Source organism: Mytilus edulis, chromosome 6 (genome assembly GCF_963676685.1).
Source record: "Mytilus edulis chromosome 6, xbMytEdul2.2, whole genome shotgun sequence".
Taxonomy (NCBI): domain Eukaryota; kingdom Metazoa; phylum Mollusca; class Bivalvia; order Mytilida; family Mytilidae; genus Mytilus; species Mytilus edulis.
In genome coordinates this window covers 25961989-25978149 of record NC_092349.1, presented here as the reverse complement: position 1 = coordinate 25978149, position 16161 = coordinate 25961989, and the positions used below count along the sequence as shown (strand labels likewise).

General features: G+C 30.9%; 1 protein-coding gene across 47 annotated transcripts in view; it reads right to left on the bottom strand.

Moving 5' to 3' along the window:
* The window catches only part of LOC139527410 (RIMS-binding protein 2-like), a 131155-nt gene that overhangs the window by 84829 nt on the left and 30165 nt on the right, over positions 1–16161 (bottom strand). For 45 of the 47 annotated variants that reach the window (XM_071322830.1, XM_071322825.1, XM_071322828.1 and 42 more), the window contains 4 exons: positions 14435–14554; positions 10811–10942; positions 8111–8302; positions 6824–6925 (listed from right to left, as the gene is read on the bottom strand). In XM_071322830.1, the coding sequence (XP_071178931.1) occupies positions 6824–6925; positions 8111–8302; positions 10811–10942; positions 14435–14554 (546 nt within the window). Of the gene's footprint in view, positions 1–6823; positions 6926–8110; positions 8303–10810; positions 10943–14434; positions 14555–15200; positions 16103–16161 lie in introns of those variants that run through there. The other 2 variants (XM_071322857.1, XM_071322863.1) reach the window with 1 other exon arrangement.

Here is a 16161-nt window from a genome sequence, read left to right as displayed (position 1 = left end):
ATAAAACACGTTATCATAACAATGGCACTTTTAATAGGGGATTATATTACAAAAATCTCCACACACAAGTTGTAGCGTTTCTTAATACAGAAATGTTATATTCAAATAAATACTGTACTCGAGTTACTCCACTAATTCAATTTCAGAACAAGTTTATTTTGCTAATAGTTCAAGGACTTTTGTATTGATGGAATTGTTAGACTCTCGAAAAAGTAAGCACTGCCTAACATGCCTAATGATACAGAATAAAAAAATACTGATCGAAAGGCAAAGAGAACTTGTGAATTTATTTATTTTCACAGATACTAATTTTATTGAATTTGTAATTTAAAGTTTTTTTTATCTTCAATTTTTGTGCATTTTCCGAAGTCTGCATATACATGTTTATAGAAAAATTTTGCTCGTACCCTTAAAATCCATGAAAATCTGTTTCCCATAAAAAATAATTAATACACAGTGCTTTATTAGATAATTGATGTGATATTTGTATAGATTATCAGAAAGATGCACATGATGTTGTTGTTAGATGTTGATGAAAAGTTACGTTCTTCTGGGTATAATAAAAGACTTTAAGTATGGTCAAACAGAAAGTTACTGTCTAATAAATCTAAGCAATAGGGCTGCAGTGTATCACCTATTCTATGAGTGTTATAGGTGTCAGAGCACCAATTAACTCACTCCAGTTTAGAACATCAAATGTAAAAGTAGCCCTACACTAACAAACTAGAGGCTTTAAAGAGCCTTAGTCGCTCATCTTATTCTATGTGCATATTAAATAAAGGACACATTTTATTGACAAGAGTAATATTTAAGACAAAATTCTCTGTTTTGGTGTGAATTGGTGATGGTGACTTGTTTGTAGATCTTACTTTACTGAACATTCTTGCTGTTTACAATTATCTCTATCTATAATGAATTTGGTCTATTAGTTTCAGAGGAAAAGGATTTTTGAAAATATTTACAAACATTTAAGAAAAATTGTGAAAATTTAAATTAAGGGCAATAACTCAGGAAGTGGTCAATTGACAATTTAATCAGGTTGACTTATTTGTAGAGCTTACTTTGCTGAACAATTTTGCTGTGTTTATCTGTATTTATTATAATATTCAAGATAATAACTAAAAACTGCAAATTTTCCTTAAAATTACCAATTCAGGGGCAGCAACCCAACAACAGTTTATCTGATGTGTCTTAAAATTTCAGGGCAGATAGATCTTGACCCCCTTTTTACCACATACTTCACTTCAAAATATACCTTGAATCTATGATAAGGTAAACTATTTTATCAGCTGTGAAAATTGAAAATGGGTTGGTGGTCTCTGGACTTTAATTATCATTTGATTAGGGACTTTCAGTTTTGAATTATTGAGAAACTCCTACTCAAATCTCGGTAATATCAAATCATAAATCTGCCTCTGATCAGTGAAATGGATAATTAAAGAAATAGTAATGTATATCATTACGTCTCAAATAAATGTGATTGTCATTCAATTATAACTACTTATCCAATTATATCCTTCTAACTAACTAATCACCGACGAATCAGAAATCAATGGATAGAGTAAATCAATAGTGCTGAGGGACAATTTTTGGCATGAAAATTATAGACTGTAAATTCAGAAATTAATGCATCATCCATTTATTTCCCTGAATCAGTGAATACTTGTAAAAAATGGGAGGGCTAATTTTAATTGTGATTGCAAACATTTTGAGAAAGAAAATCATAACCGACTTACTATGCCCCCCTTTAGTGGGGGAAATTCGGTTGATTATATATATTAGGAAATCACTGAAGCATAACTGGAGCCCCCCCCCCTTAATTATAAAAAGTTCTGGATCAGCTCTGTATTTGATTTGGTTTTAGTTCAACTAAAGGTTGAAATATTGGCCGCTTGACACCTATTGATCATAACCAAATGTTTGAGTAACACAGTTTAAATTTTTCTGTAAATAGAGTCGCTATGTGACTAACAACAACATACCAAATTTGAAAAATCTTAAAGCTAAAATTTAACCTATCTTCAAAAATATGAATACTGCAAATTCTGAAATATATTTTGAGCATGTATTATATTGCAAATATCGAAGAATGGACAAAAAGGCATTATCAGTTATTGAGATTTCAGGAAATACTACATACAGAGATACATTTATGTATTATATATCAGAATTACAGTTCCTATTATTGTGATACTCAACCAGTCGTATTATTCACATCAATAAAAACCTCTCACTAATTTCTGAATTTACAGTAAAAACACATGTACATGTACTAAAAATATGTCTTCTCTTTAATGTAGAATTTTTGGCTCCCTCAGATCATAATCTCGATAAAAGAACAATGTCTTTGACCTAATATGAAAGTTAAAGCTAATGACTATCAGTCAATCTGACAAATCCAATTGATCAATGCTTTACACAGAACTATCCTCAGGTGAACCAAAAGTCATAACCTTGAAGTTAAATATACCTCAATGATAATAAAAACAAAAATAAAATTCACAAATTTCTTAAAATCTTACTGACCTTTTTCCGATGTGAAACAAATGATAGACTCACAATAATTAACGTAATTACGTTATAAAATCCTTATTAGCACACAGTATTGACTTCAAGTACTAATCAATGAGAGAAAAAAAAGTCAATGAACCATCTGCCCGGGTTAAAAATGACTGTGTTCAGTGTCTAATTAGGCAGGGATATATTCAAGCCAATTATAGGTAATACTGGACGTTCAATTACAAACTCATTTTACAGATTTACAAATACTGGTGGAAACTGGTTATGGAAAGAGGGATTATTCATATTGGTCTTGTTGATTTACAATTAAGGTGGTACCTAACACCTGAACTAAATTGAATTTGGCTAGTTTTAATTTTCTTAAAATTTTGACAAATTATTTACTTTGACCCTTTGACAAAAATATAAAAAAATGAAAAAAATTGAACCAACCATTTAATCAGAAAAGTTACACTGGTTATATAGCAGTTTGACTAACACTTATTTTGATCATTGAGAAGCTTAATATTCCCTTAAGAACACAACGTCATTAAAACGTTCTGCTGATTTTACAGAGTTATCTCCCTGTAGTGTTAGGTACCACCTTAACAATCCTCAAAGTGCTATAAAACAATGCTATTGCTACAAAACAAAACAATGCAATAAGGCAGCAGTCTTTCCCAAGATATATAATTCATATCTATATAAATAAAAGAAGATGTAGGATAAAAACATTAATGGGATAGTATCATGCAACACAAACAAGACCAATAGAGTAGAAAACAATGGATATGGGATATTCAGGGGCGGATCCAGCCATTTTAAAAAGGGGGGTTCCTAACCCAGGACAAAGGGGGGGGGGGGGGGGTTCTAACCCCCTGAACCCCCCCCTGGATCTGCACCTGGATATTTATGACACAAAATCAGTACATGCACAGCAAAATACACAAAAGGCAAAGGAACAGTTCTTTTATAGCTGTTCTTCGTCTTAATAGAGATGAAAGAAGTAAATTTTACTATGTTCATAAAAAGTTAGAGTGGACAGATGTTTTACAAATTTAAAAAGATATTGACAGTGTTATATTTAAACACTTTCTACCTTTAATGTGGTACCTAACACTACAGGGAGATAACTCTGTAAAGTCAGCTAAACGTTTCAATTACGTTGTGTTGTAAAGGGAATATTTAAGCTTCTCAGTGATCAAAATTGGTGTTTGTCAAACTGCTATATAACCAGTGTAATTTTTCTGATAAAATAGTTGGTTCAAAATTTTTGAAATTTCTATATTTTTGATAAAGGGTCAAAGTAAATACTGTGTCAAAATTTTATGAAAATTAAACGAGCCAAATTAATTTTAGTGAAAGTGTTGGGTACCACCTTAATTAATAATTTCAATGTAAACAAGAGTAAGCAGGCACTGTAAAATTTCTGACTATATTTCTTCTGAAGAATTTAAATGCAAGCAAGAAAGTATATAAAATCTCTTTTTTGAACATTGAAAAACATTTTGGTAGCTGTGCATGTACAAAACATAAACTGGGAAAACATTGACCTCAAGCTATCTTTTGGTTATTGTGTCATTGGTGGCTGGCCTCACTGTCTCATTGACTTTTACTCAAGCTATCTTTTGGTTATTGTGTCATTGGTGGCTCACTGTCTCATTGACTTTTACCCAACAACCCCTTTCATCTTTATATCGTCCAATCAAAACAAACATAGTTAACAACATCCAATTAAATGTTTAGCAGATGTCTGACAAATTGTACTTTAGCGTGGCTACAAAAAACAATTTGATCATTTGTCTCCTAAAGTTAGGAAGCAATCAATTGCGTGACTTAATGAGAGAAAACAATTCTACGATGATACAATTTGTTAAATCCCCTGTAACCTATTACCCTGATTAAATTTTGTTTCTATATCCTCCAACATTTTATAGCGTTTTACAACAGTGGAACTAATACAATTAGAGAAATAAAGCAATATTGCTTTTTTTTGCAACAGAAAGGTTCTAAACAAACAGTACATGCATGCTACCACTTTCTGAAGTAATGATCAATTTCAATTTGGTCGTTTTAACATTTGTTATTTAAACTAAAAGCCAAGAGTAAAATTGTGACTCAAAAGAGATAATCTGATTAAATCAAATTTTTCATAAAAAATTTAGTAGGCAAGGTTTTTTTGATTTTTGATTTTCGGTTTTTAAAGCCACTTTTAAGCACTACTTTTTTTTTTTCTTTTTTTTTTTATGGAAGTCAGTTTTTATAGGTGGAGGAAACTGGATTCCCCAGAAAAAATCACTGACCTTTTGATTGGAAAACTGACAATCTTAGTCAATTAAGATTTGATTTGAGTGCCCCTAGCATGAGTGTTGACTGGCTAGGGATTACAGTAGTAACAACTTAAGACCACTCTGCCACTGAGGCCCCTAGTGGGCAAGGTATGAAGATGATTGATAACTTAATGATTTTGATGTTATATTTGTTATTCTCGTGGGATTTTGTCTATGCTTGGTCCGTTTCTGTGTGTGTTACATTTTAGTGTTGTGTCGTTGTTCTCCTCTTATATTTAATGCGTTTCCCTCGGTTTTAGTTTTTTACCCCGATTTTGTTTTTTGTCCATGGATTTATGAGTTTTGAACAGCGGTATACTACTGTTGCCTTTATTTAAAATCAGAGACTATCATTCATTTTTGTATTTTGTTCTTGTAACCTGACTTGACTACATTTACTTTGTTACATATTGACCAATAAAATAAAAATAGCAATGCCTAACTTTTATCAATTTATCAGTCAATCAATTTGATTTTTGATGAAACATATACCATATATCCATATTTCATACGCAACCCAAACAAATCAATAACTCCTGTTTATCTCATGCTTAAAAACAATTAGCTCTCCAAACCCTACCTTTTTCAATCAGATCTATTTATATTTGTTAAACGATGCTCAAATGTACAACAAACATGACAATTCTATCCCTCATTTCTGCTGATTTCATGTTAATAATAAATGAATCTGTCGCCTCCCCCACCCACCCCCTGCTTCTCATTAATATTTTTAATTGTTAATTTGTCTTCAAGAATTAACCAGTAATTGGTAGTAGGTGGTAGCCGTAATAAAACTTACAAATTATTAAATCAGATTATGGTATCATGTGTTTTGTCGAAGACAGAGTGACCTTTGGTATTTCTCCAATATTGGTATTTCATTAAATATTGTGTTTGACAGGATAATATGTTATTATAGCGGTGTTTTGTTAAATCTTGTGTGTGCTATTAAAAATCTGTTTTTATTGTGGTGTTTTAAATATTTTTGTAATAATTAAGGTTTAACTACGTGTAAAGGGAAAACCATTGTACCGTATTCTTCTATGAAAATGATATTTGTTATGAACTGGAAATATTTTTCACAATTGTCTGAACTTGTCAACAGTTACAAGTGCCAGAAGCATTTAATAATTCTGTCAACATGAGATTTTCTGTTATCTAGTACAAATCATTTCATTATCCATATGGGAATTACTAGTTAACAAGCCTCATTCTATTTGTAAATTCATCATTTCAACCAAGATGTTGTCAATCAATCAACTTCCATATCATTTCACTAAATTGATCTTTATAATTTGTTCACTAATTCTAAGATCATCAGAGTTATTTCCCCTTACTAAAGTCAATATATGGTTTTGATTGGAAAAGTTATCAAGGCTGACAGATTTATCTCCCCTTACATATTACTCCAGTAATCTGACTCTTGAGGCGAGTTTCTATAAACCTTTTATTCAGAACTTTTTTGCTAATATACATTTTAGATTAAAAAAAAGTAATTGCACCAACATTTTTTATATAGTTTAAAAAGCAAAAACTTATCTTTTCATAGTTGTTGGAAAAAAAAACCCAGATTAAAAGATAAAAGAGGAAAAAATCAAGAAAATAATTTCAATCCTTATTTTCAATGGCTTATATATATCTTAAAAATAAAGACACATACCTTTCGTTTTCTTCTATATTTTTAGTTTTGTTTATATACCATCAATTTATAACAGTCTTTTCATAACCTTGTCATTTTATGACAGATCAGAGAAATTTCATCGATTATAAGAAAAAGTAAAATAACAAAAATACAAAAGTCCAAGAAAATTCAAATCGGAAAGTCTCTTATAAAATGTCATAAAGCAAAAGCTCAAACAAACAGAAAACAACTGTCATATCCTTATGTACAAGGTTGGATTAAAAAAAAATATGATTGGATTAAAAAAAAAAATGGTTGGATTACTGGTTTTAAAGCTAGCTCAACCACTCATTTGTCCTATAATTCCACTTACTGGTTTGATTTTAGCAATCTGTTTCTCCATGGTAAGTCTCTCTTTTGCTGCCTGTTTGATAATACTAATTAATTCTTCTTTCTCTTCATACATCTGTACATTCTAAAAATAGACAACAAGTTTTCAAATTAACCATTTAAATAACTCCTGATAGGTCAGTGAAATAATTGAATATTTTTTTGCGTTACTTTATAAACATCATCCCCTTCACCGTTTGAATATGAAAACTTTTCTGCCGTTCAGTAACATAATGTTTTCTACTAATCTTCCCTTTGATAAGTTGTCTTATTTTCTTTTACATGCTTGTATTTTTTTTGTTTCTGTTTGACTTGCACTGCTTTTCTATCAATCCTGGTTCTCTCCAGGCACTCTGTATCTGCCATAACTGTATAAAACAGGCTATTATTTAAACTTGGAATTATTTTTAATTATGGAATTTACATAATTTCTTGTGCTTGGAATTCTTAATAAATTCCATGTTTATTTTGTACTTTAATGTTCTGTGCTGCGCACAACGCTTTCTATTACAAAGAAGATAGTACACTTTCAATAGAATGTACTGTGCTGCTCACAACACTATCTATACAAAATACATTGTATGGGAAGTGTTATGAACTGCTTAAAACATTATAATACCAAATAAACATGGAATTTATTAAAAATTTCAAGCACAAGAAATTAAGCAAAGTCCATAATTAAAAATAATTCCAAGTTCAAATAATAGCCTGTTATAAATAGTTTACCTAGATTTATCTTAATCACAAAACCAAGCAATCTATATTTGATTACAGTCATCAAGAATTTGTCAACCATCTATAAAGAACTTCACCATATATTATGAATCTTGTTTAAAGCAATAAATGCATAAAGAGGACGTCCTGCCGTAACAGAGCTTGTGATATCATAAGCAATGTACACCACCAAACAATTGTCTAATGATAACATGGTTCTCAGTCCAATAAAAGGGGGCCTTTCTGGTCATTCACTATCTGTCTCATTGGCAATCATACCAAATCTTTTATACCAATATATGATGGCCTTTCTGGTCATTCCCTGTCTGTCTCATTGGCAATCATACCAAATCTTTTATACCAATATAAGGTGGCCTTTCTGGTCATTCACTATCTGTCTCATTGGCAATCATACCAAATCTTTAATTCCCTATCTGTATCATTGGCAATCATACCAAATCTTTTATACCAATCAAGCTAGACTTATTTGTATGCATACTTGTTAAACATCCCTTAATCTCACTTAAATACAACATCTAAATGTCTTCAGACAAACCTCAGGACCGAGAAATTCAGCATTGCTAAGTTGATCGGCCAGTTCCTGACATTTTTTGCGTAGTTCCTCAATCTCCCTGTCTTTGGCTAGCATAGCTTTAGCATGCTCCGAAAGGTCTTTGGCACGTTGGCGGGCAAACATTTTCTTCAAATGGTCCGTTTCAGGATGGCCATGACCATCTTCTTTGACTTTCTGAATAAAATATGAAAAAGAGAAAAATTAGTTTGACAATTTGAGATAATAAGACATGAAAATCTCACATGATAGTCTTATGACATTTTTATACCTGTATTTCCTTTCCTCCATAATGACGCCTTTTGACGCCACCCCCCTTTACTCCATGATGACGCCTTTTGACGCCTGTGTAGTACCTAAATTGAAACGCTTTGACTAGGAAATGTCTGCATCAGACTTAAAAAAAATTGTATCCAATATGAAAAGGATATTCATAAGATTATCTCACTTAAATTTATTTGATGAAATATTTGTTTTCCCCAATGCATTAATACTTTAAACCTGATGATTATTATTTTATTGAAAAAATCCTATGCGAATCAAGTATTTAAAAAAAAAAATTCATGAAGGAGAGGGTTAATAACTAATAAGAGATTTGGTGTTACTGTGGATTCATTACATTTCTTGGAATTCGTGGATACAGTTAAACCTCAATTTAAATGTTCAATAAATTACAAAGTTCTATAAGGTTGTATGCAGTCATTGGCAAAACCATAAATTCAAATATCCATGAAAGTGCAAGTTTTTCTCAATCTACGAAAATTGGTACCAATGAAAATAAATTAATCCACAGTTCATAGTTCAGAAGGAGTGTGGTCATAAATATTTAATTTATTAGTATCTAAAATCCTTCAACAAAATATATTTTCGGGCCTGAAACTTTATTACACTTATTGTTTATATGATGAGTATAAAAACTATACACAATACTTTAGCTTAAGGATAAAATTGTCTTTTGTAAGTAAAAAATCTTGTGTTCAACGAACCTACCATTACAAAATCTTTGTCAAAAAGTTCCTCCCAACAAAAAGACATTTTATACAAATGCATGGAAGTTTTGTATTTGTTTTCTAAACATAATCCAAGAACACATTGCTATAGAGTTGATTTTAAAGACAACTAATCCATAATCTTCACAATAAAACACAAAATGTATTCCTGTTAATATCCATGAGAATAAATATTAAAATTCTGAAAGTCAAACTTTTTTGGTGAAGTCAATAGAATTCTGAATAGAAAATGAAATGCTCTAATGGAAAACCAGAAGAAAATTGAATTCATGTCCTCTTGAACTGAAAATTATAAAGTTTAAACACAATCATATTGAAGATCATTCAGATTAAAAGTTCAAAGTCTTTCCCTAATCCGTTTAATAAACACTGAATTAACATAATTAAATTTCCTCACTAATTCATTAATTACTTCTTAAAATTTTTCGAATCATTAGAGAATATATTCCTTAAATAATAAATGTTGATCCACATGTACTACACAGATATGACACAATAATGACACATAGTTCACTGTACAAATATTTTATCTGATCAGACTCCCAGCTATGTTTATTTGTCCAACTGTCGTCTGCTCCTAGGCAATGACAAGGTAGAAAATTTTTGCTCTGGTCACCCTGCATTAAATTTTCATTAAATTTTATATTTATCTATGAATGGACAGAGGTAAACCAATTAGACAATGATGATGTTACCTTTATAAGAAGTATTTACTGGACTGGACTAAATACTATATCAATTTGTTTTGGCATTAATCTCAAGTACACCTTATGTGGATGAAACTATATCCTTCAGGTAAAAGATGGTGGTAAAGGATGATTTTTGTGCAACAAGTTTGCAACTTTTATTTCACCTTTTTTGCTTGAAGCTCATTACTCACTTAACTGTGCAAATTAATTTTTTAAATGTACGTCTTTGCTAAGTTTTTATTTTTATTCATGAAATGGCTACTATGTTTGATGTTCGTCGATGTACAAAGTACTACAAACCCCCATTTATTATGACCCTTGCAAACTCTCTGAGTGCAAACTAGATGAATTTCAGAAAGCTATATCAATACAATAACAGCGTTTTTGGGGGGAATCTGTGGCAATATAGAATTTCCTACATAAAATTGTTAAGAAGGAATTTTACTGTCCTACACTTTTTTCTATTTAACAACATAGTACTTTGTGATAGAAATGTTTAACTTTGAAGCATTCCTTACAAATTTAGTTACTCAATAAAAACTATAAACCTAGAAGGAAATAGATGTATTATGGACATTCCCAGTAATTATGACTTCTTATCCAAGTATCTATTTCAATTAACTTCTAAGTGAAAAGATTCTGAGAACTCTCAACTTTATGTGAATCAATTTTCTTTAAGGGCAGTACTAGATTTTGTGCTTTTCGCTTACAAGTTTATAAATAATTTGCAGCTGTACATCTAATTCATGGTTCTCTTAGATATCCACAAAACATAGATATGTATACTCCCACATCATGGTCAATTTCAGCTCTACTATGCATACTTCGAAGTTCCTGTTTTTCCTGTTTACCCTCTGCATATGAATGAGATATATTTTATTTTTTCAAGAAAAAGAAATAAGGTTGAGATATCTTAAACTCATACCAATCTTTAGTTAGTAGTGTAATTTGTTCAATTGATCTTCATAAAGCAATATGCTATCTACCTTAATATTTTCTTGTTGTAAATGTTTGGCCTTTTCTTCCAAGCGACGGGCAATTGCTGCAAGTTCTGCATTTCTTTTCTTTAAAGTTTTTATTTTTTCTTCTAATGGTTTTTTCTCATCCTGACGTTTTTTCTGAAATAAAGAATTAAGAAATATCAATTTATATGAAATCTATTTTTGTTAGATATTGCAGGCATTTTGAAGTTAAAAAAAAATATTTGCTTTTTCTTTTCTTTTGTTTTTTGAGTTGGAAAGGGGGAGGGGTGAGGAGGGGTACCCATTTGTTGCAGTATTTTCATAATTATAGGATGATTAAAATATTGCAGACATTTTGAAGTAATAACAAAATATATGCCTTTTTTTTTCTTTTTTTTTTGTGGGGTACTCAGATACTCATCTACTAAAGGAAAATAACAATACTGAAAATTCATAACTTTAAAAAAAAAAATATCCAGGTAAGTACAGGTATGTTTACATGTGTAGGAGTGAAAGGTCAGAGGTACACTAATATAAAAACTGTGACTAATGTCATGAATGCTATATACTTTGTCTGCCTCAAAAACAAAAGGTATTATATGTCAGATGTAAATAATAGATTCTCAATCTTACTAAACACAATAAAGTACAATTACTGTGGTTTAGAAATATTTTCTGATCTCTTTGTAAACAAAAAACTAAGTCATACTATAAACTAATGAGAACTGGTCTGTGGTCTCAAACTTTTTGACAGTTTAAGAGGTTAGCCAGTTCAAAAGGACAGGTGAATATTTTAGGCATTTATCTGTCTTGCAATTTTTTAACTTCTTAAAAAATGTAATAGGTCAATTCAGGTTTGAATTAGACTTAAGACTTGATACACAGCTTGTGTCACAGGAGAACATAACCAGAATCTAACAAACTCTTAATATTTCCAAAACTCAAACAATTCCTTTGATATCTTTAGTCTAAAGTAAAATTGAGACTGGCAGTGGGGAATGTGTCAAATAGACCACAACCCAACCAAAAAGCAGAACACAGCCCAAGGCCTTCAATGGGTTTTCAAAACAGTGAGAAAATCCAGCAACCAGAGGTAGGCTTCAGCTGGTCATTAAATAAAGTGTGTACTAGTTCAGTGAAAACGGACTCACAATAAAATATATTGGCTGGAAGATAGGTGTAAGATGATTTTGTAATAAGAAACTCAATACATAGGAATAAATGAATGTTAAAAAAATGTATGAAATAAATATTAGACATATAACAAAATTGTCAATCATTTTGAAAAACATTTTGTTTTAAATATGATTGATAGTGGATAAACTTTTTTTATGACATAGCATAGAGAAAAGCCATAAATGGAGTGGTACTAAGATATATTAAGATAACCATAAAAGATGTTGCTAAGGTTAGGACATGCTCTTAAGCAGTTATGCTAGTTTTTTATCCAACCCACCCCCCCCCCCCCCCCCCCCCCCCGCGATTTATTTAATCCTTGTTACTACGTGTGTCTTTGGTATATAATAAAGTAACAGACATAATTCATTTGAAGAAATATAGGTGATATCTATTATGACAAAACATGACATATACACAATGACTTATCAATTTGTTACAATTCCAAATTGGATATTTGATGATGATTATCTCTTTAATGGTTTAAACAGGTATTTAATATTTTCGCATGTATATGTTTTTCGGTCAAGTCAAAAATTTGAATCTTTATAATCCTCATCGATTTTCTGTGATCGTCAGATTGAAAAAAATATGACCGATATAAATAAGGTTTAAGATTTCGAAATAAAATTTGACCTACTTGAAATAAAGAGTAGCGACCAATTTGGGCAAAGATAGAAACTAGGGCACAATTATGTTACCAAGTGTCTCAATTATTTGTATGTCATAAAAGATGAGGTCAATAGTACTTATGTCAGTTCTAAAGGTCTGGAAAATATTTTGGTATAAGAAAATATTAAAGAAGATGTGGTATGTTTGCTGATGGGACAACTCTCCCCCAGAGACCAAATGACGTCGAAATTTTCAGCAACTTAAAAGGTCTCCATATCATGGCCTTCAAAAATGCACAAAACCCATTTGCTGCTAATAGCAAGCCATAAAAGGCCTGGAATGACAAATGTAAAACAATCCTAACTAGAAAAAGGTCTGATTCCTGTACAAGACAATAAAAAAAAACAAATATGATATACAACAACAAATGAAGGGTCAGCAACATACAGAATGCTTGGTTTAAATAATGTTGCATGCTAGCAGGTGTCTCAATCCTCCCAAAAACACCAGACAGTGGTGCAACAGACAACTTCTGTTTGGAGTTTACACTTCATGAAAAAGTATAAGGCAATAAAGAGAAAATTGATACTGAATGCATATAGTCATACTTAAAATCAATTAACCCTTAAGGGTGTATTTTAACGTCAGGTTGAGGATTTATTTTTTTATTTGAGACCCAAAAAATACCAATGCAAATATAAGGTAATTTGTCAGCCTTTTCCCGCCATTTTTGAAAAATTGAAATTATAATAAACATGATGAATATCTTGAAAGGTCAGCTCCATAATCTATCAAGATCTGAGCTAATTTTTTGCTTTAACTAATGCTCTTCTGTCTTTTAGTATCAATTTAAAATTCTAGATTCTTTTAATTTCACCTAAGAACATCCTTAAACAACATAGCTTTACAATCTTAGCAATGACCTTGAGATATATCGGAATTTGTCAATTGTAATTATGTAAATCTGTATCAACATATAACTGTGTACCTGACAAAATACCACACCATTACTCAGTGTCCAAAACATTCATCAAAAATGACAAAAGAGGAAATCCGATATATATTTATACGGTAATTTAAATTTTTGTATTGATCGGTGAAATATATCTGAATCAGATTGAAAGTTCGGTATTTACGTTATCCTGATTTATGTGAAGGGAGGACCAGGACCTTCAACACTATCAATTGACAAACATTGAAATCTCCTACTATGTAAATAAATAAAACTTCAAAACTGTGAACAAATACAGCAGATATATTACAATATAAATCTTAGTATAACACAGATATTTTTATTTTTATGATCGTCATTTTTATTTCAATGAATGTAATAGATTTCTTATATATAGAATAGAAAATTCATGACTGAGTGATTCCATGGACATTAAAGAACCCAAACACATCTTCACGATCATGAAAGGGCTGTATTGCCAGTCAAGATTGTTAAAAACTTCAATCTTCAACAATTAGACTGATTATTGTTGTTAACTTAACATCCAGTGGCCAATATCAGGAGCCTGTTCAATGGTTGTCATTTGTTGAAGTGGTTCATAGGTGTTTTTTGTTTCTCAGTTTTTTTATATAGATTAGACCATTGGTTTCCTGTTTGAATTGTTTCACACTAGTCTTTTAGGGGCCCTTTATAGCTTGCTGTTTGGTGTGAGCCAAGGATTCATGTTGAAGACCGAACGTTGACCTATGATGGTTTGCTTTTACAAATTGTGACATGGATTGAGAGTTGTCTCATTGGCACTCACATCACATCTTCTGATATATATGTTCAGGACGATCTACACAATCAGTAACTTCAAAATTAAACATTCCAAATTCCATTTTTTGTTTTTCATCCCTGTAACTTACTATTGATTCATTTTCATTGTTGAGTAATGAGATCTTCCTCTCCAGTCGCTGGACTTGTGTCTGCAGTTCTGATACCCTCTTTTGAAGATGTCTGTCTTTATCTTCCGAAAGTTTACGATTCTAAAAAGAAAAGAATTATTCATTTATTATAAAGCATCAGGAAAACATTCATACCAAATTATAAATTGATCTGTCAATGCCATTTAATTGGCCTTCTTTTTAACAATGTTTAATAGAGGAATTATAAGTTATAATTGTTTCACCCGATATAGTAAAAAAATAATTGTGATGGCATCTGTAAAGACCGGTACATAGAACAAGATATATTTTAATGCTATGTTTGTATAAGACTGTGCACTGACAAAATACTCAACATGAGATCCAGGTGACTCAAATTTTGTAGATTATTTGCTTCAGTTTAAAAGCTCTGAACCATACAGGCTCAGATGGCTTTATATGCAACTTCAATATGAGGTGAATTGGCAATGATTGCATGATGATTGTTGGTTGCTAAATGTCCTGCTAATTGGCAATGATAGTAAAGCCATATGAAACATTAGATTCCAAAGTCCATTTTAAAAATGAACTGCCCCTGTTTAACTAGGGTGGTGGGGGGAAATGTACGCATATATTTTAAGACATTGTAACATTATAAAGATAATTGCTTTGAAAAATCAAATTTTCCAAGAAAAAGCACCAACTGGAAGATGACAATTATTTCATCCTTGCATTATATATTTAGTATAGACCAAACCCAGGTTCTTACCTGTTGCAAAACCACTGAGAATGGAATGTTATCCTTTTTATTAGTAAACATCCCTGGCGTATACATGTTTGGGAGTAAATCCATCCCACTTATAGGAATAGGTCGTTTGATACCCGTCATTGTTTTTTTCTGTTACAGTCCCTTATTGGGAGTTTTCCACATGTAAATAGCCATTAAATATTCCAAATGTTGTAACACTTGGAAATTAGATTTGCATAATGCTTCATTCCATTAAAACTTCATCTCTATTCTATTAATTGTTAGTTCGCTCATTTTTTGCAATGTTTTCGAAAGATCCAACACATGTCCAATTCGATAAATATTCAAAATATTAAATTGGAGTTCTTTTGATGAAAATCGTACATAATTAAAATCCGTCTTTTCATTCTAAAACAACTTCAAGCCATTCAATTTATTCAAGTTAGATTAGGTTCCATTTAATAAGGAATTACACACACAAACTATAATCTTCTTCTTAATAATACAATTTCAATAAATTTATCAGTTACCAATTCATTAGTTAGAATCGGTTAAAATTTAATCCTTTAATCCAATGCAAACTATATAATTGCTGAATATTTTATCCAAAATTTTAAAATTTGTGTCACTTGATCCTACACAATGTGCGATGTAACGCTTTTGATCTTTTTACTGACGAGTAAATAAAACAGATATATAAATCTTTAAAAAGAGGCTAAAGGGTAAAACAATATTACTTAAGAAAGTTTCTTTATAATCCCTTTAAACTGCATACACATATAATATTATGACAGCTGTAGTATAAACAAATAAATTTATATATGTTTGTCCACGAAAAATTAAGCCACAGGGAGATTGTTCTCAGACCACCGAAAATAAAATGCCTATTATGAACCTGCAGGTGATTTATATATAAAATGTATGTATATAAGTAATTAGTTAACAAATTATTAAAAAAATCTACGTTGACAAAAGCCGTTCC